This window comes from Carassius gibelio, chromosome B9 (assembly GCF_023724105.1).
Source record: "Carassius gibelio isolate Cgi1373 ecotype wild population from Czech Republic chromosome B9, carGib1.2-hapl.c, whole genome shotgun sequence".
NCBI classification, from domain to species: domain Eukaryota; kingdom Metazoa; phylum Chordata; class Actinopteri; order Cypriniformes; family Cyprinidae; genus Carassius; species Carassius gibelio.
This window is the reverse complement of record NC_068404.1, coordinates 5,114,149-5,140,243: the sequence shown is the minus strand read 5'-3', so window position 1 is coordinate 5,140,243 and position 26,095 is coordinate 5,114,149. Positions and strand designations below refer to the sequence as shown.

General features: G+C 39.6%; 1 protein-coding gene across 1 annotated transcript; it reads right to left on the bottom strand.

Moving 5' to 3' along the window:
* Window positions 1-212: 212 nt before the first annotated feature.
* LOC127965100 (secretin receptor-like) lies at window positions 213-26,095 on the bottom strand. The gene is made up of 13 exons (XM_052565664.1): window positions 25,705-26,095; window positions 24,683-24,797; window positions 13,964-14,059; window positions 12,575-12,684; window positions 12,256-12,362; window positions 5,547-5,679; window positions 5,278-5,431; window positions 3,460-3,520; window positions 3,170-3,239; window positions 2,888-2,979; window positions 2,511-2,649; window positions 1,780-1,821; window positions 213-1,559 (listed from the first exon to the last, which is right to left on the bottom strand). Exons 1-13 carry the CDS (start codon window positions 25,765-25,767, stop codon window positions 1,407-1,409), a joined length of 1,335 nt encoding a protein of 444 aa, XP_052421624.1. The 5' UTR covers window positions 25,768-26,095; the 3' UTR covers window positions 213-1,406.

The window sequence follows — 26,095 nt, the reverse complement described above, 5'->3', positions numbered from 1 at the left end:
AGGCCACTGGAGAGGATTTATGAATTGCAGTGAAATGATGCAACTGACTCTGGTAGGTCACATGACAGTGACTGTAGATGCATGAATGTAGTACATCCACATTAATTCATGATACACACATTCAGACTAAGAGTATATTTAGAACATATTCCTTTTGCTGTCGCAAAGTAGTTACTTACTCAAAAAAGGTACCTACTCAAGAGAGTGTGCGATTTCAGACCCAGTCGAAAAGTTCTACACACGCTTGTGAACTTCACACCCATTTAAACGCTTGGATCAAATACAGGAAATACGTCATGTACTGTAAGTAGACAAGTGGTCAAGTGAAAAGACCACAAGTGTGGGTATTTGGACAAGCCCCTTGGACAGGCACGGTTGCGGTTCGACCGAAAGACATCTAAACAAACTAAAACAGGATGTGATGTCACGAGATGTGACAAAGGTACAGTAACTGGTTCTTTTCATCGTAGGAGCAATCTTGCCCTTTACACTTCAGTCCAAGCATCAAAACTGGTCAGGCCCTTATAGCAGATCTTCATGTGTTCAGTGGAGGAAACACTGCCACTGCTTTGACTTCGTTACACATCCCATAAGCTCTTTGTGAGTTATAACCAGGTAAAAACAACACCATACAGTACCTACACATGTAAAACGAGCACATTTAGCCTAGTAAACAGCAGATGTTTTAGATGTTTAGTAACTTCACTTCTTTTATGGTCTGGACCAAAAGAACCAAACTACAAGTGTATACACACCATAAGACTTTTCAGAAACAGCCATTGTTTTGATTAGCCAACGTCATTACATCTCATTCCTCGGGTGCTTCTCATTACTTAAATAGTGAGGATAAGAGGACACACAAATTAGGAAATGAGATGTGCCTCTTGTCACCTCGCTGCTCACCACTTCTGGACGGCTATGGAAAGGTAAATTCTGTGTTCATGTTTAGACGTAGATGCAAATGTCTGTTAAAGCATGACATTGCATTGTGGATATTGCAGGAAAAAAAAACACTATTTTGAGGGAGGAGGACTTTTTGCAGTCTGAAAAGTATTTAACATTTGGTAAAATAAGGTCTTATGTCAAAAAATCTAAGAAAATGTATTTCTTCAAGTCATGACCTCTTTAAATAATATCACATATTGTGCTCTCACTACCTAATATTGATGTTTTCTCATATTTATATAATAAGTTACTTTCACTGGACACATGCATTTGCTTTATAATACTATAACACCACCAAGAACAGGCAGATACAAGACAAATACAATCTTTTTCATGAATTGTTTGTTATGGCTGGTTTGTTTTAGTTAATCTGAGGGATTGTGTGTTTATAATGGACTGTGCATGATTTTAGCTGTTGGATTGTGGTTTGAGTGATCTCAGGCGGTGTTGGGTGCTTGTGGTCAGATGATCTGTGTGCTGGGACGTGTCAGAAGTGAGACCTGTGTCAGCGGCAGGCCACTGTTACTCAGGGAGCCGTGATACACCCTGGGGTCACCATGGAAATGCTGCTTCAGGCGCCACCGTCTCCATCGTCTTTGGACTTCATATTGTACCTGTGGAAAGTTAAAGGTCAACAGTTGTTAAGAATGACCCGTGAGACATTAAACAGAACAGTCCTGCTTCTTATGCCTCGAGCAGGATCCGATAATGACAAGCGAGTCTAAAACGTGCCGGAAATGTGTGATGTATTAAACTCAGAATGTCCCTGGAAAGCATAATCCAAGATAATTTGATTTGAATTTCGATTTTTTATTTTTATTATTATTCACTCACCTCTCCGTTCAAAAAACAGTACAGCAGTGCCACAATAAAACCCTGCAATATCAAACGCAACATGAAACAGAAGCAGAAGGCAAAGTGGATAATTTTATAAAGCCAGAGAGAATATAAATAACAAAAACAAGTGTTCAATAAATGTAATCTACAGTGTTTGGGATTCATTATTGAATATTTTTTCCTGTTAAATCTGCTATACCTACGAACATACAGTGCACCTATATAAATCTGTAAATCTAGATACTATATAACAAACCTCGGCTGCCTGATTGTTTATAATTACAACACTGTAAACAGTATTCTCGCACACCTTTATATTTGAACTTGGATATATATAAGGTATCTGTATATCTATATATAACTGCATCTCTTAAAGCAATATATTATGTGTATAAATCACATGTATAAATGAATATGTGTATAAAATGTTTATCAACATATACATTAAACTCACGTAGGACGATGTAAATATTATATACTATAGCACATCTCAAATACTCAATTGCTTGTGTCATTGCAAAATGTAATTTATACTATCAGTGAGCTCTAATCTGCTGCATGTGCCATAAGGCATGAAGATGTTATAAACATTAACATCATTAACTTCTGTAAAGCTACTTTGAAACAATGTGTGTTGTGAGAAGCGCTATACACATTTTTGATTTGCTGTGACTGCTCCTGTGCGTATGTGTTTGTATAAAGAAGATATGTTAAATTGATATCATCACCTGTGTGGATGCTAATGCTAGCTCAATGACATTCCAGATTTTGAAGGTTAGCATGCTCACTCTATCAGGGAAAAAGGCGAAGAGCACATACTGCAGCCCAAACAGCGACACTAAGAGAAATGTAGATTTCGCCAGTTTCCTACGCCATAAAAAAAAGAGGATGATGAGTAAGATTTCTGCATCTGTTTTATGCCCTCATTGATTTTTCAATCATACGAAGCTGTGTTTGTTCAGCTGGAGTATGTCATTTCTGTGACCCGAGCCGTACACAAAAAAAGAACAAACAATAATTTTCCATTAAAAATGCACATTATTTTTGTCATGTTCATTATTTTCGCAATTCTGCTAGTGACCTCAAACGTGTTATTATCTCTCACCTGTGATGATTAATTTCACTTCCATGCATGTCAGGAGCTTTCAGTTTTGCCACTAATGTCCGAATAATACTCAGAAAAAACAGCATGTTTACCTGAAAAACAGTTCCCTTGAAATAATTAAAGACTGTTCATTGTTCCATAAACTGTTGGATATTTAAAAAAATATTATAAACATGGAACAACAGTATTATGAATGATTGTAAGCAGAGCCATTTGAAATTAAAAACCCATTTTAAACAAGAGAGAATAGACCAGAAGCTGGCCGAATCAAACTTTGTTTACTGTAATAAAAATGATGACTGGAACTCGCAGTATCCACCATATCCAGCCATGATCTCTCGTCTCCCAGCATCTGACAGCACACATACACAACATACTGAGTGTTCTCATGCACAGCCATGATGGTTTAAAATAGCCTCTCTTACATAATACAAATATAATAAATAATCTTTTGTTGTTGTCCAAAGGAGGTTGGTATAAACTAAGAAAGTCCCTTGAGAGATCAGACTGAGCTTAAAAGAGTCAGACTCACAACTTTAACCCAAACTGACTTTCAGTGCTTGTGAACGTACCCTTCATCCTGATGCAGGTATTTGGCCAAACTCCAGCTAATAATAATGAGCATCGGGATCCCTGTGGGAACAAAATTAAGCTTTAATTGTGTATCTGGAATATGCTTATGCAAATTCTTTCTCTTTTACAGTACAAGTTTGGCTCTAATCAAACAGAAGAAATTGACATTATGGTAATTCGGTAGAAGTTTAGAAGAAAATAAACTTAAATTGTTTCTGCTTATGTGTTTTTAATAACTTACTTGTTTTTAAATAATCAAAACAGACCCTTTATGCTCCGAATTGAACAATTACACCTACTTAAAGTCATACACCAGCCAAAAATACAATCAAGGGTTCAAATATGCAAAGAAGCTGGAAAACTGGAGAATCTGCAGGACCTTAAAGATTTTTCTGAAGAACAGTTCTCAGTTTAACTGTTCAGAACAAACAAGGTACTCATGCACAAGCATCACAAAACAGAAATACAGTCGTGGATCATCCAGGTAACCACAAACAGTATTAGGATCCAAGGATTCACAAACTTTTGAATGGGGTTATTTTAATAATTTCAGCAATTTTTTGTCTTGTGGACTATATGTAAACATCTTTTATGTAATATATCTTACTCAGGACAGTACTAAATGAAAAAATAACATGCATTTATTATTATCGCTCTTATTTTTTGAAAATTATTCACATTTTCACAGATTCTGAAAGGGATTCCTAAACTTCCACATGCCACTTTATTGTTGACAAATTCTTTAAAAATGTGTAATTCTTTACAGTTAATCCAAAACACGGCAGCAAGATAATTTTTAACGAGCTGAAAAGAATGCAAGTCACACCTCTAATTATTAGTTTGCACTGGCTACCAATAGCTGTTTGCATAAAATTCAAGGCATAACCACCACTGGCTCTCTAACCCTTTACCTAAAATCATTACTTTAGACTTATTTGCCCTCTAGAAGCTTGCGTTCTGCAAGTGAACATGGTTTTATTGTGCCATCCCAAGGAGACACAAAATCTCGTTCACTGACTTTTATATTTAATGTCAAGCAACACCGCTTTGCAACACTGCCCAGCAACATAACCCCTTATATCATCACCTTTATTTTCTTCTGTGGAACCTAAAAGAAAGAATTTTAAAGACTGTTGGTAACCAGGCTGTTTTAATTAACTTTGACATGAACGAAAATACTAAGTTTTTCAAATCATCTTTTTTTTATGTTCCATAGCTTATGTTAAGCTGTTGTAGTCTAAATGTTTGTATGAAATTCATTTTATGTTGAATCGAATAAAAATATTTATTTATAAAGCAACTTATTGTTTTGATACTTTTCTCATTCAATACAACAACGGCTTTAATTTGCATTTTGTGCATAGTTTTACTGCCTGATTAATTAATTGCCACACCACATAATTAATTTGATTGCATATTAAAATTTTACTATGTTTATCTATCCAGAGAATGTACGAAAGTGGAAATTATATATCACCTTATACCAGTATATGGCAATATATGGAAATATCACTCATTGATGTAGGGCAATATATGTCATATATTACATTTCTGAATGGGGTCATACCGTGGAAATCAATGGGATTCTAAAGTAAGCACTAGAATATTCAACCAATATTGTTTCATATTTATTCATCTAAAGAACATTTTGAGCAATGAAAAGGTTAATTATAGGTTCTTCATGGAACCATAAATTCCAATAAATAACCTTTATATTTAAGAGAGCAGTTGCAGAGAATTGCATTAACAATCAAAACGATCAACCATCATTTGACAACCACAAAGTGTCACAATACTTTCAGGAGAAAGGACCCTACCCCAGCCAAGCAGGATGTACCAGTGCAGGCGTTTCTTCTGTGAACGCAGTGAGAGGTTTATGAGGCTGTGCAGATAATGTCCTTCCACCAGCAGCCAGCTGTAATTTGCCAGGATGCAGTAATTAGACAGGAACAGTGCCACTTTGCAGCCAGGCTAAGGGAAACCCCGGAAACACAACATATCAGAGAACTTATCTGTACATATCTTTATGATGAATATTTAGGATGTAATGCATTTATGTCTGTGTTGTGTGGTTGTTTATGTGTACCGGATGAGAGTTGCAGTGGTAGTACTCCTGTGAGTAATGCAGCGCAGCATCTCTGATGAAGATGAAAATGGCTCTCAGGATGAAGGACAAAAAAAGCTGCATGTGAATAAAATTACGAGTGCAGTGCAGCTTCCTGGAGGAGAGATGGGGGTTGGGATGAAGAGAGATTTAGAGAGATGAGACTTTTTAAACGAATAAAACACAATGTGCGTAAATTAAGTGTGGCATGTGGGATTTTTCTAGACTAGACATTTTCTAAACTTCTGAATGTAAACTTCAAAACGTCAAACATCTTTATCATCACAAAGCCAGCACGTACAAAGTAACTGCATTGTGGAACTTGGAGCACAAAAGGCAGAATTCTTTGGCTGATGTCACAGAGTTTAGCAGAGCGACGCTTTAGACTTAGACAAATTTGCTGTCGGGATACTTTCCATCTTCCATGTTCTTGCTCAGAATGACAGCTATTTTAATTCTAACTTCTTTTTAGATGATTAACAATTGTTATCACTAACAGAACAAGCACTGGAGGACAGTTTCTCTGCGCTTCAGGATTTCTGTGAGTGCTGCAGAGTGTTGCTTTTAAAGGGGTCATGTGATGCTATTTCATTTTTCCTTTCTCTTTGGAGTGTTACAAGCTCTTTGTCAGTTTTGGGTATAACACGTTACTAATTAAAGTAAGTAATATATTGTTTAACTTTTCTTAAACTTTTTTTTGATATTCGGATATGTTGTTATTCAGAGTATTTCTATTTGTTAACTAAAGAAGGTTACATTTTTTTATAAAATGACTCAAATTAAAAGAATAAAGAGTTTAATTTCTATTAAGGTTAATAGGGATTTTAAGATGTAGCCTAATTAGAGATTTGAATAATTAAGTTTTTTGAGTAACCAAGTTACTTTTCAGATAGAGTAATTAGTAAATTAATTTAAATACAATATTGATGATGTAATTAGTAATAGTGATTAATTACTTTTTGAAAGTAACTTACCCAACACTGCTCTTGGTGCATAAAGAAGATCTGATAAGTTGCAAAGGCTGAAGTTTCTAATTTTTTATAAAAGTTAAGACTTGTCCACGCCCTCCCAAAATGGCTCATTCAAACACACCCCCACATCTCTATGTCACAATGTGGGAAGATTTGCATAACATAATTTTAACACAAAGAAAGAAGGCGTAATTCTCGCTGTAGTGTGGAGATGCTGTGTGTTTCGTTGTGAAATAAAAACTACTTTGTTTGGCCTTCCAAAAGAGGACGATACCTGCTTCATCATGCCTAGAGCTGATCTGTGCTGGTCGCTGAGAAAATACATCAACTTCACACGTGGATAGTTACATGTGGTCACGCTTTCGTCGAATCCGCCAGCCGCACCATTCTCAATACCACCGTCCGACTCTCACTCAAGCACGCAGTGTATGACGCTGTGTGACACATTTTTCTGTTTCCTGAACCTACAGAGCAGCCTACAATGTGTCTGTGGCTCAAAGGCTGTTCTATAAAGTGGGGACGTTCCAACTTTGCATTGACAGTCTGGGCTTCTGACTCACAGCCTATAACGTTAAGTAATTTTTTTATTTTCAAAGAATTTTCCACTGATGATTAAAACGCGAGTTTTAAGCAGTGTAAAGTTGCGCTTGTTGTTTGTCGTTTCTCCGATCACAAATGCAGACATGGTTTATGTTTACGCAGCGCGATACACAATGCAATGCATAAAAACACAGTATAAGTCATTATAATCAGTAGTTATGTCCCCACTAGATGCAACAAATGCCTCGTTTGTAATGGGTTTTATTGGTTTTATTTCGCAACTCTGGGAGATACAGCATGACCGTTAAAAATGTTTATGGAATGGTTTATGTGTGTTTAACGAACTGTAATTTCCTATATTTTGTTAATGTGAAAGTGTAATATTCCTATTTGCTGTTTTTGTTCTTTATTAGTGGTGTTTCGTAAGGTGAGGATGAAAATGATGCCATTGATTACTCATCCTCATCTCAATTCAAACTCGTACGTCCTTTGGAACACAAATTAAGATATTTCTATGAATTCCGAGAGCTCTCTGACCCTCTACAGACAGCAATGCAACTGAAATGTTCCCAGGTCCAAAAACGTAGTAAGGACATTGTTAAAACAGTCCATGTGACATCAGTGGCTAAACTTCAGTTTTGCGATGCTACAAGAATACTTTTTTATGCAGACGAGTTACGTCTTCTGACATTTTAGACAGTATTACAATGCATATGCACACTTTCCCCTGGGTGTAAATAAAACCTATTACACACATTACGTTCTTCGGTATTCTCCAAAATGGCGGAAGGCTTATGTTTTCTTTGAGCAAACAAAAAAAAGTATTTGCATAGCATCGCAAAACTGAAGTTGATCCACTGATGTCACATGGACTGTTTTACAGATGTCCTTACTACATTTCATGACCTGCAAACATTTCATTTGCATTGCTGTCTATGGAGGCTCAGATAACTCTCCGACTTCATCCAAAATATCTTAAAGGGGTCATATGATGTTGCTAAAAAGAATGTTATTTTGAGTATTTGGTGTAATGAAGTATGTTTATGTGGTTTAAGTAAAAAAAAAAAAACTAATTATTTTCCACATCCTGTACATTATTGTTGCTCCTCCATGTCCCACCTTTCTAAAATACATCATTTTTAATCAAGAGCATTGTGATTGGCCGAGTGTGTGACGGAAATGTTACGCCCCTTAACCAGTCCCTCCAGAAAAACGCGATTATGCGATCGCCTGATTTAATGCATAATCAGCCAAAGGCCGCATATTTATGCGGGGTCGCATTTTTTCAAATACGCCGCTCTTTTGCCACATAAATTGCCGATTTCAGAAAGCAAAATATGCGGGGCTAGCATGATTTCATAATCCCTGTGTTTTCGTTGCAAAAAACTCACATATATATTAGCAGAAAGTTGAAAAATGTTGCGTTTCCTTCACACAAGTAAAGCGCCATTTTCCCCCTATTGCCATGGGAACCTTATGAAGTGACGTAAGTACGTGACGTGAAACATCATCTGCAAACCCCGCGGCTGTAAATACAACTTAACCACTGATTTCTAGTTGTGTCCTCTTTGGAAGGCCAAACTGTTTTTTCGCTTTCACAATGAAACAGTGTCTACACTACATGTCAAGGGCAGCAACAGTGAGAATCAAAGTTACGGCTTCTTTCTTTGCATAAACATTTTGGCAGTATTATGCAAATCTTCCTACATCGTGACGTAGACATGTGGGGGGGGGGGTGTTTAAATGAGGCATTTTAGGAGGGCATGGACGAGTCTGAACTTTTATAAAGAATATCTCTTTGGGTTTGAGACTTCAGTATTTGCAACTTTAGGGAGCTTATCTATTCACAAACAGCTTGTAACACTCAAAAGAGAAAAGAAAACTTGAAATCGCACCATATATTATAATTTGTTTGCTAATGAAGGTCTGGGTTTGGAATGTCATGAGGGTGAGTAATTTATGACATCATTTTCATTTTGCGGTGAACTAACCCTTTAAAATATAATTTAGTGAAGTATTTTTTTTATTTAATTTAATTTTTTTCACGCAAAAAAAAGTATTCTACGGAACCCCGCACATGACATGCAGGAATAAATATTAGGCTTAATCGTGTGCACGATTTACTAATTCGTTCCCTAAGTGTACTAAAACATGCACACAATTACTATTGCGTTCCCTCGATTTACTATTTCGTTCACTCGATTTATAAATTGTGCGCATAATTTCCTAATTCATTCGCTCGTTTTGCTAAATCATGCTGATGATTAAACAAATCGAGTTTACGCAATAGTAAATCGAGGGAACGCAATAGTAATCGTGTGCACATTTTAGTACATTGAGGCAACGAATTAGTAAATTGTGCGCACAATTTATTTATTTTTTTCTTGCATGTCTATATATGAGCGGGGCTCCATGGTATTCTCATAGCTTCATAAAATTAAGGTTGAACCACTGATGTCACATGGACTATTTTAATGATGTCCTTATTAGTCTTTATATATCTATGGAGGATCAAATATTAATTTGTGTTCCGAAGATGAATGAAGGTTTTACAGGATTGGAACTACTTGAGGGTAAGAAATTAATGAAAGGTTACCTATCCATTTGAAGGACGTTGAAGGAGAAACCTAAGTCCTATTTAAAGTTCAGTGTGGCGAGTGGGGCGGGGCCGAGAGGCGTGGGAACGAGGAGTGAGGCCAGGTGTAGTGATTTGAGATGAGCTACACCTGAGCCCCACCGCTAGTATCGAGTCCCACGTAGGAGATGGAAGGATATAAAACCGGAGTGACGACCGTGAAGGACGAGAGAGGACCAGGCCTGGGACATTATTTTATGTGTTTGGCTTTTATTTGTGCGCGTCAGTCGCCGTGAGGGGCTGACGCGCTGTTTTGTGTTTATTTTTGTAATTAAAGTTTCATTTTGATTGTGCGCCGGTTCCCGCCTCCTTCTTCCCGATGAATATGGAGATTTGTATATCATTACAGTGGTGCCGAAACCCGGGAGAAGGAGGGACGCGCTGCTGAAGATCCCTCGCCGCTGTGGTGAATCCGCGGTGCCCTCGAGCTGGCGAGGTACGTGCCGCCATTGACGCTCGAGGCGGTGGGCTGGAGCGAGTTGCCGGGGACGGACGAGCTCGCTGCCGACCGCCCACGACAAGGAGGGGCGGCTGCCGTCCGTGAGGGAGCGGAGGAGTCGGCGCCGTTCGCCAGGGGGCCGGAGCCTGCCGCCTCCGTGACGGAATCCGGAGGGGCAGGGAACGGGGGACTCCTGCCGCTGCCCAAAATCGGAGGAGCCGTCGCCGTCCACTGGGCGGCGGAGGAGTGTCGTGCCGTCCGCCGAGGGCCGTCCAGTGCCACCGCCGGGCACCGCGGAGGAGATCACCCAGCCGGTGGGGGGCCGAGCAGCAGTGCGTCTGGGAACCGGATTTTTTTTTTTTTTTTTTTTTTTTTTCCTCTCTCCCCTCTCTCGTCCCTGTCGCTCCTCCTTCCATCTCCTTTTCTCTCGCCTCGTCTGTCCTACCCCCAGGTTCCCGCAGGTCCCCGTGAGCGGTCTCCCCCGGAGGGAAGGGGGGGGGGGGAGTAGAGCGCAGTCTCGGGAGTACCCCCCGGCCTGCGAGGGGCGATGGGGGTATGTGGCGAGTGGGGCGGGGCCGAGAGGCGTGGGAACGAGGAGTGAGGCCAGGTGTAGTGATTTGAGATGAGCTACACCTGAGCCCCACCGCTAGTATCGAGTCCCACGTAGGAGATGGAAGGATATAAAACCGGAGTGACGACCGTGAAGGACGAGAGAGGACCAGGCCTGGGACATTAGTTTATGTGTTTGCTTTTAATTTATGCGCGTCAGTCGCCGTGAGGGGCTGACGCGCTGTTTTGTGTTTATTTTTGGATATTAAAATGAGTTTTGATTGTGCGCCGGTTCCCGCCTCCTTCTTCCCGATGATTACAAAGGGAACATTGTTACATTCAGAATATCATAAGGTATTGTATGTCTCTATACAAAGGTGTGAATTTAACTTTGAATATCATTAATAACATTCGCAGATATAGAACCATGTATATCCATTCAAAGAGAAACTGAAACACACCTATACTTCTCTCTTTCAGCATTAAAACAAATATTTCCCACCACGAGAGGCTCTGGCCTGATCGCTTAGATTTTTTTCCTTATAGTAGCAGAAACAAGTTAAAATACTATGTCATTTTTGGTCATATAGATAAGAATGAGACATTATTTTTCGGAATAATGTAACTGTAAAAGTTTAACAATATAACATAATAGTATAGGCTCTAATTCTTCCCCGTTTCCTTGAGCTTGTGTAGATATGTTGCACATGTTTTTATTTTGTTTTGTTAATAAAGTATGTAAATTATTTAAGTAAAATATATTTTTTCAGGACTATTTATTTTGTTCCTTTATATGTTGTTTTATTCTGTATTTCTCCCTGAAGCCCTGCATGTGATGTGACGATGTGGGAATCCTTATGTTGTAAATAATGTCTGTGCTGCTGCTGTTTGCATCCCCCGCATTGTATGCCCACCTGCTATGTTTCCATCCAAAGTTACAAATTAAACTTATTATATATATATATATATATATATATATATATATATATATATATATATAGTTTCCATAGTGAGTTTAAGAGAACAAAATTGTCACTTCCAGATTAATTTGCACTAAATATCACAGAAAATGTTGATTTGCCTGAGTAGGAGAACGCACTGACTGTAGGCCTATATGATGAATTTTTGTATAAAATTAATTACAAGCTTCAGAGCGCGCAGACAAAACCTGGTCATGTTATCTTATTTTCAGAGCCTGCTGTTTGGGAGATGCCGTCCCATCTCACGAAGATTTATGCGAATAGGTAAATGTGTTTAAATCATAGCTAATGTGCATATTATCAGTTGTGCACTTTTAGAATGTGCATCTGGGCATTTACATTAACTGTTTTTTTTTTTTTATGCAGTATCCCAAAATCCACAAAAATGGGTGTATGGAAACATAGCTATTGAAACTTGGAGACTCTTTTTACTTGGGCCAAGTAAGGAACTACCTAGAACACCTTACCAACTTCACAGCATGTTTTATTTTTGTTTACTTGTTGGTGTTATTATTACACTTCATATGCTCTTAATGTAAATAATCAAACATACACACACACACACACAGTCTGTTACCTGAACACACACAACACTGTGAGGGCAATGCTGAGTGAGACAAGAGAGATGGCATATCCCGTAGAATACATAATCTTCACATAAAAGAAATACTCATGTGAGACCTCCTAAGAGAAGAGACAGATCAATTTACATTATGTAGCATTTACATTTTTCATATATTTATTGTGTTTCTGTGTTACTGGTTTAGTGAAATGACGATAGGAAGCTATTGTTACATGTGCTGTTGGCCCTTGTACATGCATTTACTTCTTTAACTTCTGTTTTTCTGAAAGAAAACGAATATAGAAACAAAACATAATATGATTTTTGATAGTACCAAGTCAATGGGAATTTGAAAGCTGTCATTGAGCCCATGGCCACAGGCGAGTTCGTACGGGGGAAAGACTTCAGACCACCCATTCTCAGTGCAGTTTTTCATCACCGCTCCTGTGGTCAACACACATGAGACAAACATCAGACAGCACAATTACAGCCCGTCCAACAGTTATCCCTAAGAACAACCCAGAGTACTCTTCACTGTAAAATACTTCATATATGAAATATAAGTCCATAATCATATATGGCTCCAATAATCAGTCATTTTGTTGTTCATTATAAATAGAGCAACTTTATCATATTTGATACATGAATATCTATTTTATCAAAACTTTGCTTGAAGAGCCTGTTGCTCACAATCTACTCATGCTTCTGTCATCTGATTGCTAGTTCTGACTTTTTTTAGCAAGAAAAACGCCTTTTGGTATAATTGTTAAAACATTTCCCTTTAGGTCATGGTTCATTAGCTGGGAAATTTACAGATATTTATAAAGTAAACTTAAGGGTAACATTCATATTATTTGTAATATTTCAAGATCAATCCTCAAGCAACTTGTCCTAGTTTCCTTATTTGGTCATGTTCCTTTTCTTGTTTAGTTAATTAATTAGCCCCACACCTGTTTACCCCAGTTTACGTTCCCAGTATTTAAGAGTCTGTTTTCTCTATTATTCCTTTGTCCGCTATTGATGTTAGATTATTTGGATTTGTGTTTGGATGTGCCCATTTTTCTCCTGTGGATCATTAAAATAACTATTTTGATCTCTCCTTTGTCGTGCGCTTGCCTTATACACCAACATGTGTGACACAACAAAGGTTTACTTCATTATTCATGCATATGTTCATCTCTCTCAGGCATCATTGTATTTCATTGCATAATTTTACCCCCACAAACATTATAGCATTTTGATAAAACTAGGCATTGAAATATCATCTTACTAAGACATACCTTTGGAAGATATAGCATGCCAGCTGATATTTAAATGCATTTTATGTAAGTACTTTGTTATAGTGTTAGAGATCTTATTGATTTACATTACAAGCTATCAGAATTCCATCTTACTTTTTGGGCATATAAATTTAAGCAACTTCTCCAAATTACATACTTGTGTTATTTTTTTGTTGTTGTTTGTTTGTTTGTTTGTTTGTTTTATGCCACCAGATTTAATTTTCTTTCCTTGAGTATGAGCTCCATATTCTCAGTATATTTTACACTATATGAACCTTAAAATCATTACATAAAAAATAAAAGACACATGCAAATTTTGTTGAATTTTGAATTGCATTTTGTCTTAAAGGTTCAAATAACTCTTCCATTTAAAAACTATTTATTATTTGAAAGATTTGAAAAAAAAAAAAAAAAAAAAAAAAAAAAAACAGAATGCACCTGACCTTTGACCCGAAGGAAACTGGGGCACGGCTGTGACACAGTCTCTCCTACTTCAGCATGAGGCCAGCAGTTCAGATCATCCCATAAAGCACTGCAGCCTGGAGGGGGAGTACAAAAAAATTCAGAGCGAATCTGAACAGTGTGATAACTATAAGTGTATCTAATTATTGATCTGCACTGAACAAAATTATAAATGCAACACTTTTGTTTTTGCCCCCATTTTTTCATGAGCTGAACTCAAAGATCTAAGACTTTTTTTATGTACATAAAAGGCCTGTTTCTCTCAAATATTGTTCACAAATCTGTCTAAATCTGTGTTAGTGAGCACTTCTCTTTTGCCAAGATAATCCATCCACCTCACAGGTGTGGCATATCAAGATGCTGATTAGACAGCATGATTATGACTTGAGTGGGCAAATGCTCACATTCAATGGTGTCTGATACTTTGGAGAGGTGTTTTCTTCACAGATGAATCCCGGTTTTCACTGTACAGGGAAGATTGCAGACAGCTTATATGGAGTTGTGTGGGTGAGCGGTTTACTGATGTCAACGTTGTGGATCGAGTGGCCCATGAAGGCGGTGGGGTTAAAGTATAGGCAGGTGTATGTTATGGACAATGAACACAGGTGCATTTAATTGATGGTATTTTGAATGCACAGAGATACCGTGACGAGATCCTGAGGCTCAATGTTGTGCTATTCATCCACTACCATCACCTCATGTTGCAGCATGATAATGCACGGCCCCATGTTGCAAGGATCTGAACACAATTCCTGGAAGCTGAAAACATCCCTGTTCTTGCATGGCCAGCCTACTCACTGGATATGTCATCCATTGAGCATGATTGGGATGCTCTGGATCGGTGTATATGACAGTGTGTTCCAGTTCCTGACAATATCCATCAACTTTGCGCCTTCATTGATGAGGAGTGGACCAAAATTCCACAGGCCACAATCAACAACCTGATCAACTATGCGAAGGAGATGTGTTGCACTGCATGAGGGAATTGGGGGTCACACCAGATACTGACTGGGACCCCCCCCCCAAAAAAAAAAAAACAGTAAAACTGCACATTTTAGAGCAGCCTTTTATTGTGGCCATAAAAATGCGATAATCAATAATCATAATAACCACACTGTCTAATCAGCACTTTGATATCCCACACTTGTGAGGTGGATGGATTATCTCGGCAAAGGAGAAGTGCTCACTAACACAGATTTAGACAGAACAATATTTGAAAGAAAAAGGCCTTTTGTGTACATGGAAGAGTTAAGCTCATGTAAAATGGGGGCAAAAACTAAAGTGTTACGTTTACATTTTTTTTTTTTTTTTTGTGCACTAATGGATTTAAATGTAAAAAATACTGAATATTTTGTGTGCACACTTGTACATGTGTTAGTAGTGCATTTTGTGAATGTAATTTTGTTAGGCATTGGCAAATCATATTTTGTAAATATGAATTAGATTATGAATGTATGAATTGCTGTTTGAGAACAAGATTTACAGGCTACAATAGCAGTGGGATAAAACATTGACTTTTTGGATGACTATTAACTCAATGACTATTTGAAAATTCCTTTACATTAACTTATGCAGACCAGTGATGTTTCAGAGGGCACCATTTAACAAATTCCTAAGTTAGAAAATCATTATTTTTAAAGCTTGAAATAAAACATTGTAACAGCCACATTATGTACTATTCCAGCTTATCAAACCATACAGAGTAGATGTACTGGCAGTTGGTTGAACAAACAGCTGGTAAGTAATAACACCAGCTTCTAATTACATGCAGGTTTGGCTAGATCCCTTAATTTCTGTGAAGACAAACCTTAATGCAGCGACACACAACTCTAGAGAACTGTGCTGCCAACTTGTTCTATTCCACCATAGCTATGATTCATGCACAAAGCCCATTAAAATGAGTTAAAACATCTCAAAAGGTAGCCCAGATGTAAAAGTTTCTAAAGTTTCAAGACCTGGAAATGCCATGTCGATTTTCTATATTTATAATAAATATATAATTTTCTAGCTATGCCAACACTGAGACAAAAATAGAGGTTGTAAGTAAAACAAAGATTATTGGAGTATGTTTAAAAATAAAATACTATTCAAGTCTTTCTACACTAAAATTTAACATTCAATCCAATGTGTTACATGCTGTTTATTTGTAATTTGGTGTAAATACTACACCAAATATTTCACAGTGATGGAAAAATCAGAAACTAAAGAAGAGTGGAAGCTATTAAAGTTGACTAAATATCACTTAGTGTTAATGTAGGTATCCAGACAGGTGTCATTATACAGTATGTTACTGGATTAACCTTACGTCCCAAATTTAGATTCATAAACTAGATCAGGGTTATGTTATTAGCATCAATATACTATTATACTGTAGCTTTATTTCTATTTTTAATTAGTTTTTATTTTAATTTTAGCAATTTATTTTTGTATCTCTCTCTCTCTCTCTCTCTCCTTTTGCCCCTTTTGCTGTCTCTCTCTCTCAGTCTGATGAATGACCGGAAAAGTGTATGGTTTGTAAATGTTTCTCTCTGTACTTTCTCTAATGAAAAATGGAGAGGAGAGGTTGTGAGTATCTGTACAGCGTTGTAATGTTATTGTGATGTGCCCGTGTTGACAGGCCTGTATTGACTGTTTCCTGTGCATGTAAAAGGATGGACAGTATTTTGAGGACAAAAGGATTTCTGCTAACAGAGTAAGAAACTTCAAGACCTGTTCACGCTGACAGTTTTATTGCTGGGTGTCTGTGAGTGGCCTAATGTTGTTCCTTCCTACGTATGGAGGGTATTCCACAAAGCAGGTTATGGGAAAGTGAATTCACAGAAAAGGCCGTGTGTCCACCAAAGTGTTTTTTAGCCAGCTGCTAGCATAAGAGAGTGATTCTGCTGTGCAGTGTTTTCAATTGAGATGCTTTGGTTGCTATGATGTGAAATATCAGCTAAAGTAATATGACAGAAGTATCATGAGTGAAAAGTTTCTCCAAGGATTATTTTTCATAAAAAATATTGTGGTAGTCCGGGAATTCCATTTGGTGAAGACTCTGAGACAAGCAATATTAAGTTCTCCATTGAAGTTCAGCTGTAGTAGTACTGTCTAGGTTGGTAAACCGTGATCTCGGGGTGTTTGCACTTTGTGGTGAAGTCTGTGTGTTTCGCGTCTGCACTGATTAGTTTGTTTGCGTCTCTGTTAATTGCCATCAGCAACAGCTGTCACTCATTACTCATCCCCTATATATTTGCTTGTCTCACGTCTTGTGTTTGTGAGATCGTTGTTTAATGTCTTTTACCCTGTTTGTCGGCTTCAGTGTTGTCTGCGTTGGATGTTCTTGTTTTCCCAGAACCTAATCCACTCTACGCATTTCCTCTCAGCCACAGACACTTACCTTCGGCTCTATTCCCAGCAGTTCCTGTGCCATCCTCTCCTGCTGCCTTCTCACCGCCATCATCCGGATTCCTCACCTCCTCACCACCATCTTGGATTGTCGTCTTCCCAGCATCATTGTCTCTTCTTGTTTGTTTGTTTGTTTATTTAATTTTCATTAAACCTGTTAACTCGCATTTGTTTCCAGTATTTCCTTCACTCCACCGTCACAGAACGATCTCACCAACATGGCAGCGAGCACCAACACCCTCACAGACTTCATGCACCACAGTGTGAAACGAATGGATCAGCAGCAGGAGAGCATCTCGAACACCGGACGCACTAAGTGCTGGTGGCACAGGTGTCCGAGCTCACCCAGCAGATCCATCAGCTCACATCTCCCACTGCGCCCATCACACCGCCTGCGCTGCCCGTCCCCCGTGAGTGCCAGTGGAACGAGGCCGCTCAGTGGGATCGATTCCTGCATGGGTTATCCGACTGTGTTCAAAAGGAGATCTACCTCCTTGAGCTGCCCCCCACACTTAACGGACTCATAGAGTTGGCTCTACGAGTGGACGCACGGATTAACTGCCTGGGTCGCCAGCATAGTCCAACACGCCATACCATCTCTCCTGCCAGGGGGCGCTCGAGTCAAGAAAACGCAGTCGGTCCCGTCGACGACCACGAGCCCATGCAGGTGGGTAGAGCTCGGCTGTCCCGGAGGGAGAGGGAACAGCGGAGGTCCCAAAGACTATGCTTATACTGCGGAGGCTCAGCTCATAACATCTACTCATGCCCGGTAAAAGAGCCAGCCGGGTAGTAAACTTGAGGCCACTATCAGGTGGGATCTCCACTGGGAAGTCCTCAATTACATCATCGACCCTCCTTCCGGTGAAACTGCGGTGGAGGAATCAATCTCACGAATCTCACGCCCATCTGGACTCTGGAGCCGAAGGTAATTTCATTGATTCTTCACTTGCACATTACTTGAACATTCCTGTCCTTCCTGTGTCTCTCCCCATCCATGTCACCGCACTCAACAGCCAGGAACTGCCTTACGTCACTCACCATACAGAACCCATCACACTGCTCACGTCTGGAAACCATCGCAAAACCATATCCTTTTTTCTCATGGACTCCCCTGTTGCTCCCATTGTGTTAGGTCACCCCTGGTTAACAAAACATAATCCACGAGTGGAATGGGGTTCAAACACAGTCACATTGTGAAGTGAAAGTTGTCATGAGTCTTGTCTGGTTTCTACTTGTCCTGTTGTCCCTGTTTCTGTCTTTCAGAAATAGAACATGGTTTTGCCAAACGTGCCCGTAGAGTATCTGGACCTGAAAAAAGTGTTCAGTAAGTCCCGTGCTGCTTCTCTTCCTCCGCATCGTCCCTACAACTGTGCCATAGATTTATTGTCAGGTAAGTCTCCGCCTAAGGGCAAGTTATACTCTCTGTCTATTCCTGAGAGGGAGGCCATGGAGAAATACATTTCTGATTCCTTAGCATCTGGGTTCATCCGTCCTTCCTCTTCTCCAGCCGGGGCAGGATTCTTTTTTGTGGGTAAGAAGGATGGTTTTCTGCGACCTTGCATTGATTACCGAGAGCTGAACAACATCACGATAAAGAACACCTATCCTTTACCACTCATGTCTTCAGCTTTCGAGAGGTTGCAGGGAGCATCTGTATTCACAAAACTGGATTTACGTAATGCTTATCATTTGGTCCGCATCAGGAAGGGGGATGAATGGAAAAGCGCTTTTAATACCCCTAGAGTGCACTTTGAATACTTGGTGATGCCATTTGGGCTCTCCAACTCGCCCAGGGTTTTCAAAGTACTCGTTAATGGCGTGTTGAGAGATATGGTAGATCAGTTTATATATGTTCACCTGGATGACATACTGATTTTTTCTTCATCTCTCCAGGAACACGTTCAACATGTCACACGAGTGCTCCAGAGGTTACTTGAGAATGGGCTTTTTGTCAATGCGGAGAAATGCGTATTCCATGCACAGTCCGTTCCCTTCCTAGGATATATCGTCTCGTCCGAGGGAATACATATGGACCCTGACAAGGTTAAGGCTGTTATAGATTGGCCATCTCCAGATTCCCTTAAGGCCCTACAGCGGTTTCTGGGGTTCGCCAATTTCTATCGGCGTTTCATTCGCAATTTCAGCCAACTAGCCTCACCTCTGACAGCCTTGACCTCTCCCAGTACTCCGTTCAGGTGGTCGGACGCAGCTGAGGCTGCATTCGCCTCACCTCAAGAGCCGCTTCGTTTCGGCTCCCATCCTTGTGGCCCCTGATCCCACACGGCAGTTCGTGGTGGAGGTCGATGCGTCAGAGGTGGGGGTAGAAGCAGTGTTGTCCCAACGTGCTGCTTCGGACGATAAGGTACATCCTTGCGCATTTTCCTCTCATCGACTATATCCTGCTGAACGTAATTATCACATTGGCAATAGAGAGTTGTTGGCCATCAAATTAGCGTTAGAGGAGTGGCGTCACTGGCTGGAAGGTTCAGGGGTTCCTTTTATTGTTTGGACCGATCATAAGAATTTAGAGTATATTAGAACTGCCAAAAGACTCAATTCCAGGCAGGCTCGGTCGGCACTTTTTTTCGGTCACTTTGAGTTTATTTTATCGTACTGCCCGGGTTCCAAAAATGTCAAACCTGATTCTTTATCACGTCTTTTTGATCCCTCTGCCGCCCGGTGACCCCCGAGTGTATTTTACCTAAGAAGTTAGTGGTCTCAGCACTCGTATGGGAGGTCGAATCGAACGTCAAGACGGCCTTACAAGGGGTAACGCCTCCGTCCGGTTGTCCACCGAACTGCTTATTTGTGCCGGAGGAGTTAAGGTCCGAGGATGTCCAGTGGGGTCATTGTTCTAATGTAGCTTGTCACCCAGGGATAAGTAGAACTAATGGGTTGGTTAGACAATGATTCTGGTGGCCACGTATGGCTCGTGACGTCCAAGATTTTGTTTTGGCTTGCTCAGTTTGCGCCAGTGGTAAGTCATCTAACCAACCTCCTGATGGGCTTCATCAACCACTATCTGTCCCTTCGAGACCCTGGTCCCACATCGCTCTAGATTTTGTTACTGCCCTCCCGCCCTCTAATGGCATGACGGTCGTTTAGACAGTAGTGGACCGGTTCTCGAAGACGGCACATTTCATTCCCTTGCCCAAATTACCTACAGCCAAGGAGACAGCGGTTACTGTTCTAGATCACGTCTTTCGGCTTCATGGCCTCCCGGTAGACGTGGTTTTTGACAGGGGATCTCAATTCATATCCAAATTTTGGAAAGAGTTTTGTAAATTGCTAGGAGCGTCAGTTAGCTTGTCTTCGGGTTATCATCCCCAAATTAACAGACAGTCTGAGCGAGCCAACCAAGATTTAGAGAGGATGTTGCAATGTTTGGTCTCCAAGAATCCTTCTTCCTGGAGTCAACAACTCTCTATGGTGGAGTACGCCCACAATTCTTTGCCAGTGTCAGCTACGGGCCTTTCTCCGTTTCAGTGGAGTTTAGGTTACCAGCCACCAGTGCCAGAGCCCGCGAGACTCTGCTCCGGGTGAGGGAGCGCACTAAGGCCAAAGCCGATCGCCACCGGTCAAAGAATCCCGTTTACGTCGTGGGTCAAAAAGTATGGCTTTCTACTAGTAACATTACTCTGCGTTCCGTCTCAAATAAATTAGCTCCCAAATGTATTGGCCCATTTACTATCACCAAGATCATTAGTCCGGTGACAGTCCGCCTAAAACAACCTCCAGCGTATAGAAGGATAAATCCCGCCTTTCATGTGTCCAAAATTAAACCTGTGTTTTATGCACGTATTAATCCGCCTACTCTGGTTCCCCTGCCACCGCGTCTCATAGATGGGGAACCGACTTATTTGGTTAATCGTATTCTGGAATCGAGACGGAGGGGACGAGGATTCCAGTACCTGGTGGACAGGGAAGGATACGGTCCGGAGGAGAGGAGTTGGGTACCTGCTAGGGACATATTGGATCACTCCCTTATTGATGAATACAATCAGCAGGTAGGCCCTTCTGGGAACTCCAAGAGGAGCTCTTGGGGGGGGGGGGGTTGGGGGGTACTGTCACGGTTGGTAAACCGTGATCTCGGGGTGTTTGCACTATTTGGTGAAGTCTGTGTGTTTCGCGTCTGCACTGATTAGTTTGTTGGCATCTCCGTTAATAGTCATCAGAAACAGCTGTCACTCATTACTCATCCCCTATATATTGGCTTGTCTCACATCTTGTGTTTGTGAGATCGTTGTTTAATGTCTTTTACCCTGTTTGTCGGCTTCAGTGTTGTCTGCGTTGGATGTTCGTGTTTTCCCAGAACCTCATCCACTCTACGCACTTCCACTCAGCCACAGGCACTTACCTTCAGCTCTATTCCCCGCAGTTCCTGTGCCATCCTCTCCTGATGCCTTCTCACCGCCATCATCCGGATTCCTCACCTACTCACCACCATCTTGGAATGTCGTTTTCCCAGCATCATTGTCTCTTCTTGTTTGTTTATTTATTTCATTTTCATTAAAACCTGTTAACTCGCATTTGTTTCCAATATTTCCTTCACCCCACCGTCACAAGTAAAAGCAGGTGTGATGATTGGTCAGTGTGGTATTAGTCCCACCTCTCTTCCATTGTGATTGGTTAGCTGACTAAAAAGTGACAGTGATGAGCATTGCATTTTACCCAAAGTTGAACATTCTTCAAATCTCGGCAATAAGAAAAAACGCTGAGTTCTGTAAAAAAAAATTGCTCTTCTTTTTTACATTGTACACTCCTACCGTTTTAAAGGGGTCATATAATGCGATTTCATTTTTACCTTTCAAGCTCTTGGTGCATGAAGAAGATCTGTAAAGTTGCAAAGACTAAAGTCTAAAATCCAAAGATATATTCTTTATAAAAGTTCTCAGGGCTCATCCACACACCCCTAAAATGGCTCATTCTAACACGCCCCCACATGTCTACATCAAATTGTGGGAAAATTTGCATAATGCCACCCAGATGTTAATGCATAGAAAGAAGGCATACCATTTATTCTCGTTGTAGTATTGTTGTTCCGCCACCGACATGTTGTATAGACACTGTTTGTTTCACTCTGACACACCATATGTTAAGGGGCATAATATTTCCGTCACATGCTTGAGGTATTCAGCCAATCACAACGTACTGGATAGCTGGCCAATGAGAGCACACCTCGCTTTTCAGATCGATGAGCCTTGTAAAAACATTAATGTACAGTATGTGTTAAATAATGTGTTTTTTTAATCTTAAACCACATAAACACATTTCATTACACCAAATACACCAAATAATGTTCTTTTTAGCAGCATCACATGACCCCTTTAAAAAATGCTGTGCTCTCATTGAAAAGCAACTGTAAAATTATACTAGCCTGAGGAAAAAATGCTTTGGTGTGCACATGACCTACGTAAGAGAATAACCTAATATTTCGGTTTGCTAGCTGAGGTAACTGTTAGCGACTGTTAGCAGCTTTAGCAACTAATTCTCTGAATGTAACCACAACTGCCCAGTAGGTGGAGATATTCACTAAGAATGCAAATCGTAATTATACCAAATAAGAAGAAAGAAGAAGTAATGGCACTTTTCTTTTTAGTATAGGTTTCCATGGTGTCTCTTGGATTCAGTGCTCTGTTGAGAATCAGGACTGTTCCAGTTCCCACACATGATCTTTGCACTCGACCACTTATCTACTTACTTGATGTGTTTCCTGTATTTGGCCAAAGTGTTCAAGTGGGCATTAAGACCACACATGTGATTACAACTTTTGATTACCTGATGGGACACACTAACAACATGCTGTTCTAAATATGCAAGTAATGTTTTTACTGAGCTAGCCAAAAACTAATTTTGGAAAGATTTTACAGAGCTTTACTTATACATTTGAATTTAAAATACTTTGCACTTTAAAATAAAATTCTAAATGTCTGTTCAAGTAGTCCTTGTGAAACAAACAACACATTTTAGTATTGGTGGTGCTTCTATGTTATAAAACAAGCTGCAAACAATTTCTGAAATACACTTATCTCCACACCAATAAAATGTGTAACACTTTACACTTAAGTGCCAAAATATGTGTAAGACATAATTAATTTGACTTACACTAGAAAGGTTCCTATGAATTCTCATGATTTGTGGCACACGAGTTAGTATTTTCATAGTCTTGCACTCTGTGGTCAAACGTGTGGGTACTGGGACAGGTCTTAAGTTTCAAACTCCGGGTTGACTGAACTAACTCCAGACAGCATTTTTGGAACTAATAGATAACTATGAGAAACAAGGTTTGCATTAATCAACCCCTCAAGGGTTTATAACCTGGACGTGTACCTGGAAATGAGCTAACATTTTAGCACTTCTGGGTTTCATCAACCTGAAGTCAGGGTTTTTAATTTTTTTTTTTTTGTGTGTGTGCTAACAACTGGCTAAATGGGATTACAAAGGTTGGCAGGGATATTAAACACCATCACTTTAAAATAGTTTGTTTATAGCCTACATTTAGTTTTTTACTTCTGGCAATTGTATTTAGGCTTTAAATTTCATAAAAAAAGTTGTGTTCATTTGTGAAGATTACCATGATGAACAAAAAAGTGTATGAATCACAAATTTGTGTTGATGACATATTAAAATGAAAAAAAAATTATGTTGGGATTTAGTCAAGGGAGCTAAGGTGATGTGAACTACTGTGTTTGACTACAAAAATACGTCATTACTCTGCTGCTTATATGCATAAAGATAAATTCTTCTCAACTTTGACACATTGCTGGACATGCCCACATTACGCCAATGGTCACTGTTTTTCATGTCACTGTAAATCGCCAACTGTCATTGAATCTGGCTGCTTTGTCATTCCAAAGCACTGTACATGTAAACAGGGCATTAGAGTTTATGATACTGTCACTTGAACGCACACAGACCTTCTCAACCGTAACAGCAGATGCTCACACTCACATTACATTGTATCCTGAGGAGGCAATAGATGTGCCCAGCAATTGTGCGTGTACTTACTGCGCTGGAGGCCGTTATATATCTATAATCTGATAAGGGTGTGATTTATGGAATATGGATTATGGAGGCCATTCTCTAAACTTCCCTCCTGATATCGCATTACACCTCTTAGGAACACACATAAACACTCATCATTTTGTTTGTCCACATAAACGACAAGTATAAAAGGGCATTAGGTGTCTTGATGTGTATGAAGGAGGCTTGTGGAAAACACTCGAGGCATATCAGCAATATCTGCCCTCTATATGAACTCAATCTTCTCATTAGGTGTGTGTGTATGAGAGAGATTGACTGTAATGGCTTGCCTGTGCGTGTGGAACCGGTCTCTGTCAGGTTCTCTTGAAAGATGATGTTGTAGCAGTTTTCCTCCTCTCTGATTAGCATGACGTCTAGATCACATTCTGGAGGAACGGCACACACCTTCACCGGTGCACACACACACACACTTATGTACTGGTGTTAAATACAAAATATGTACAGCAGACAAAGAACTCAGAAAGCAAGGCTTCAAATTAAGAAATTAAATATATGCACTACTAGTCAAATGTCTGGAATACGTATGTTTTTTACAAGCTTGCATTTATTTGGTCAAAAATACAGTAAAAACAGCAATATTTCTGAAGGATCAGGTGACATTGAAGACTAGAGTAATGATCCTGGAAATTCAGCTTCGCATCACAGGAATAAATAACATTTTCAAATATATTTAAATAGAAAACTGTCCTTTTATATTAGAATCATACTTCATAATATTACTAGTTTTACTATTTATGTTTGATCAAATAAATGCAGCCTGGGTGAGCAGATGAGTCTTCCAAAAACATTTTAAAAATGTTCTTAATTATTTAAAACTTTTCACCAGTAGCATATATATATTGTATATATATATATATATATATGAATTGCATTATATATACATAATCATTTTAGAATTATAACATGAACGTTAATTTTGTAATGGCAATCACACTAACATAAATTTGGACAAGTCAACTATATAATGGAGGAAGATTTTAATTTAAAACCTGACGTTTTTAGTAAGATATTAACAAAGCCTCTGTTTTCATGACAGAGGGATTGTGTAAATTTAAAGCCAGTTGTCACTCTTTGTGTTGTTATTTTGTCAACAATATCTCAATAAATCTATCTTGACCAGAACAACAGTTTGAGATTTATATTAGTATTTTTTCTTTCATGAATCAATAAATAAATTGCAGCTTTCCACCTACGTGACAACTTGCCCCTCTGTTAACTGTATAAATGCACATTAAATAACCTTTGCGTCGTATAAGTTTCTGTATAACAAAGGAAACTGCTCTAAACTCACGTGAGAACAAGCGTGAAGTAAAGCTGCGAGAGCAACCAGATGTAAAACGGCAGAAATCTTCATTTACAAAACTTCTGACGGCAGAGCCCGATAACAAGCCAATAATCTCGATAGTCTTCTGATGGAAAGATCTCCTGGCGCTCGGTCTCTCTGAGGGAAAGTTTCATCTCCTCCCGCGCATTCCCTGACGCTCGAGCGGTGAACAGCGATGAATGTCCGGTCAGTCCACAAGCGACTGGTGAGACATCTCCTCTAAACATCTACCTGACTGACTGACTGACTGACTCACTGACTGATAACTGCCCTCAGATGCTTGCGTCTCTCAGCGCAGCCTCTGATGGACCCGTAACCATCTGCTACACTCATTTATTGCGCACAAAGAAAAATGTGA

Bases quoted from the DNA above. Each gene is read 5' to 3' on its own strand.
- LOC127965100 (XM_052565664.1), bottom strand. From the start codon at position 25,767: ATGAAGATTTCTGCCGTTTTACATCTGGTTGCTCTCGCAGCTTTACTT. The intron at 24,798-25,704 runs GTGAGTTTAGAG...GCACCGGTGAAG, and splicing joins TACTTCACGCTTGTTCTCAC to GTGTGTGCCGTTCCTCCAGA. The intron at 3,521-5,277 runs GTAGGGTCCTTT...TTGTTCCCACAG, and splicing joins GTACATCCTGCTTGGCTGGG to GGATCCCGATGCTCATTATT.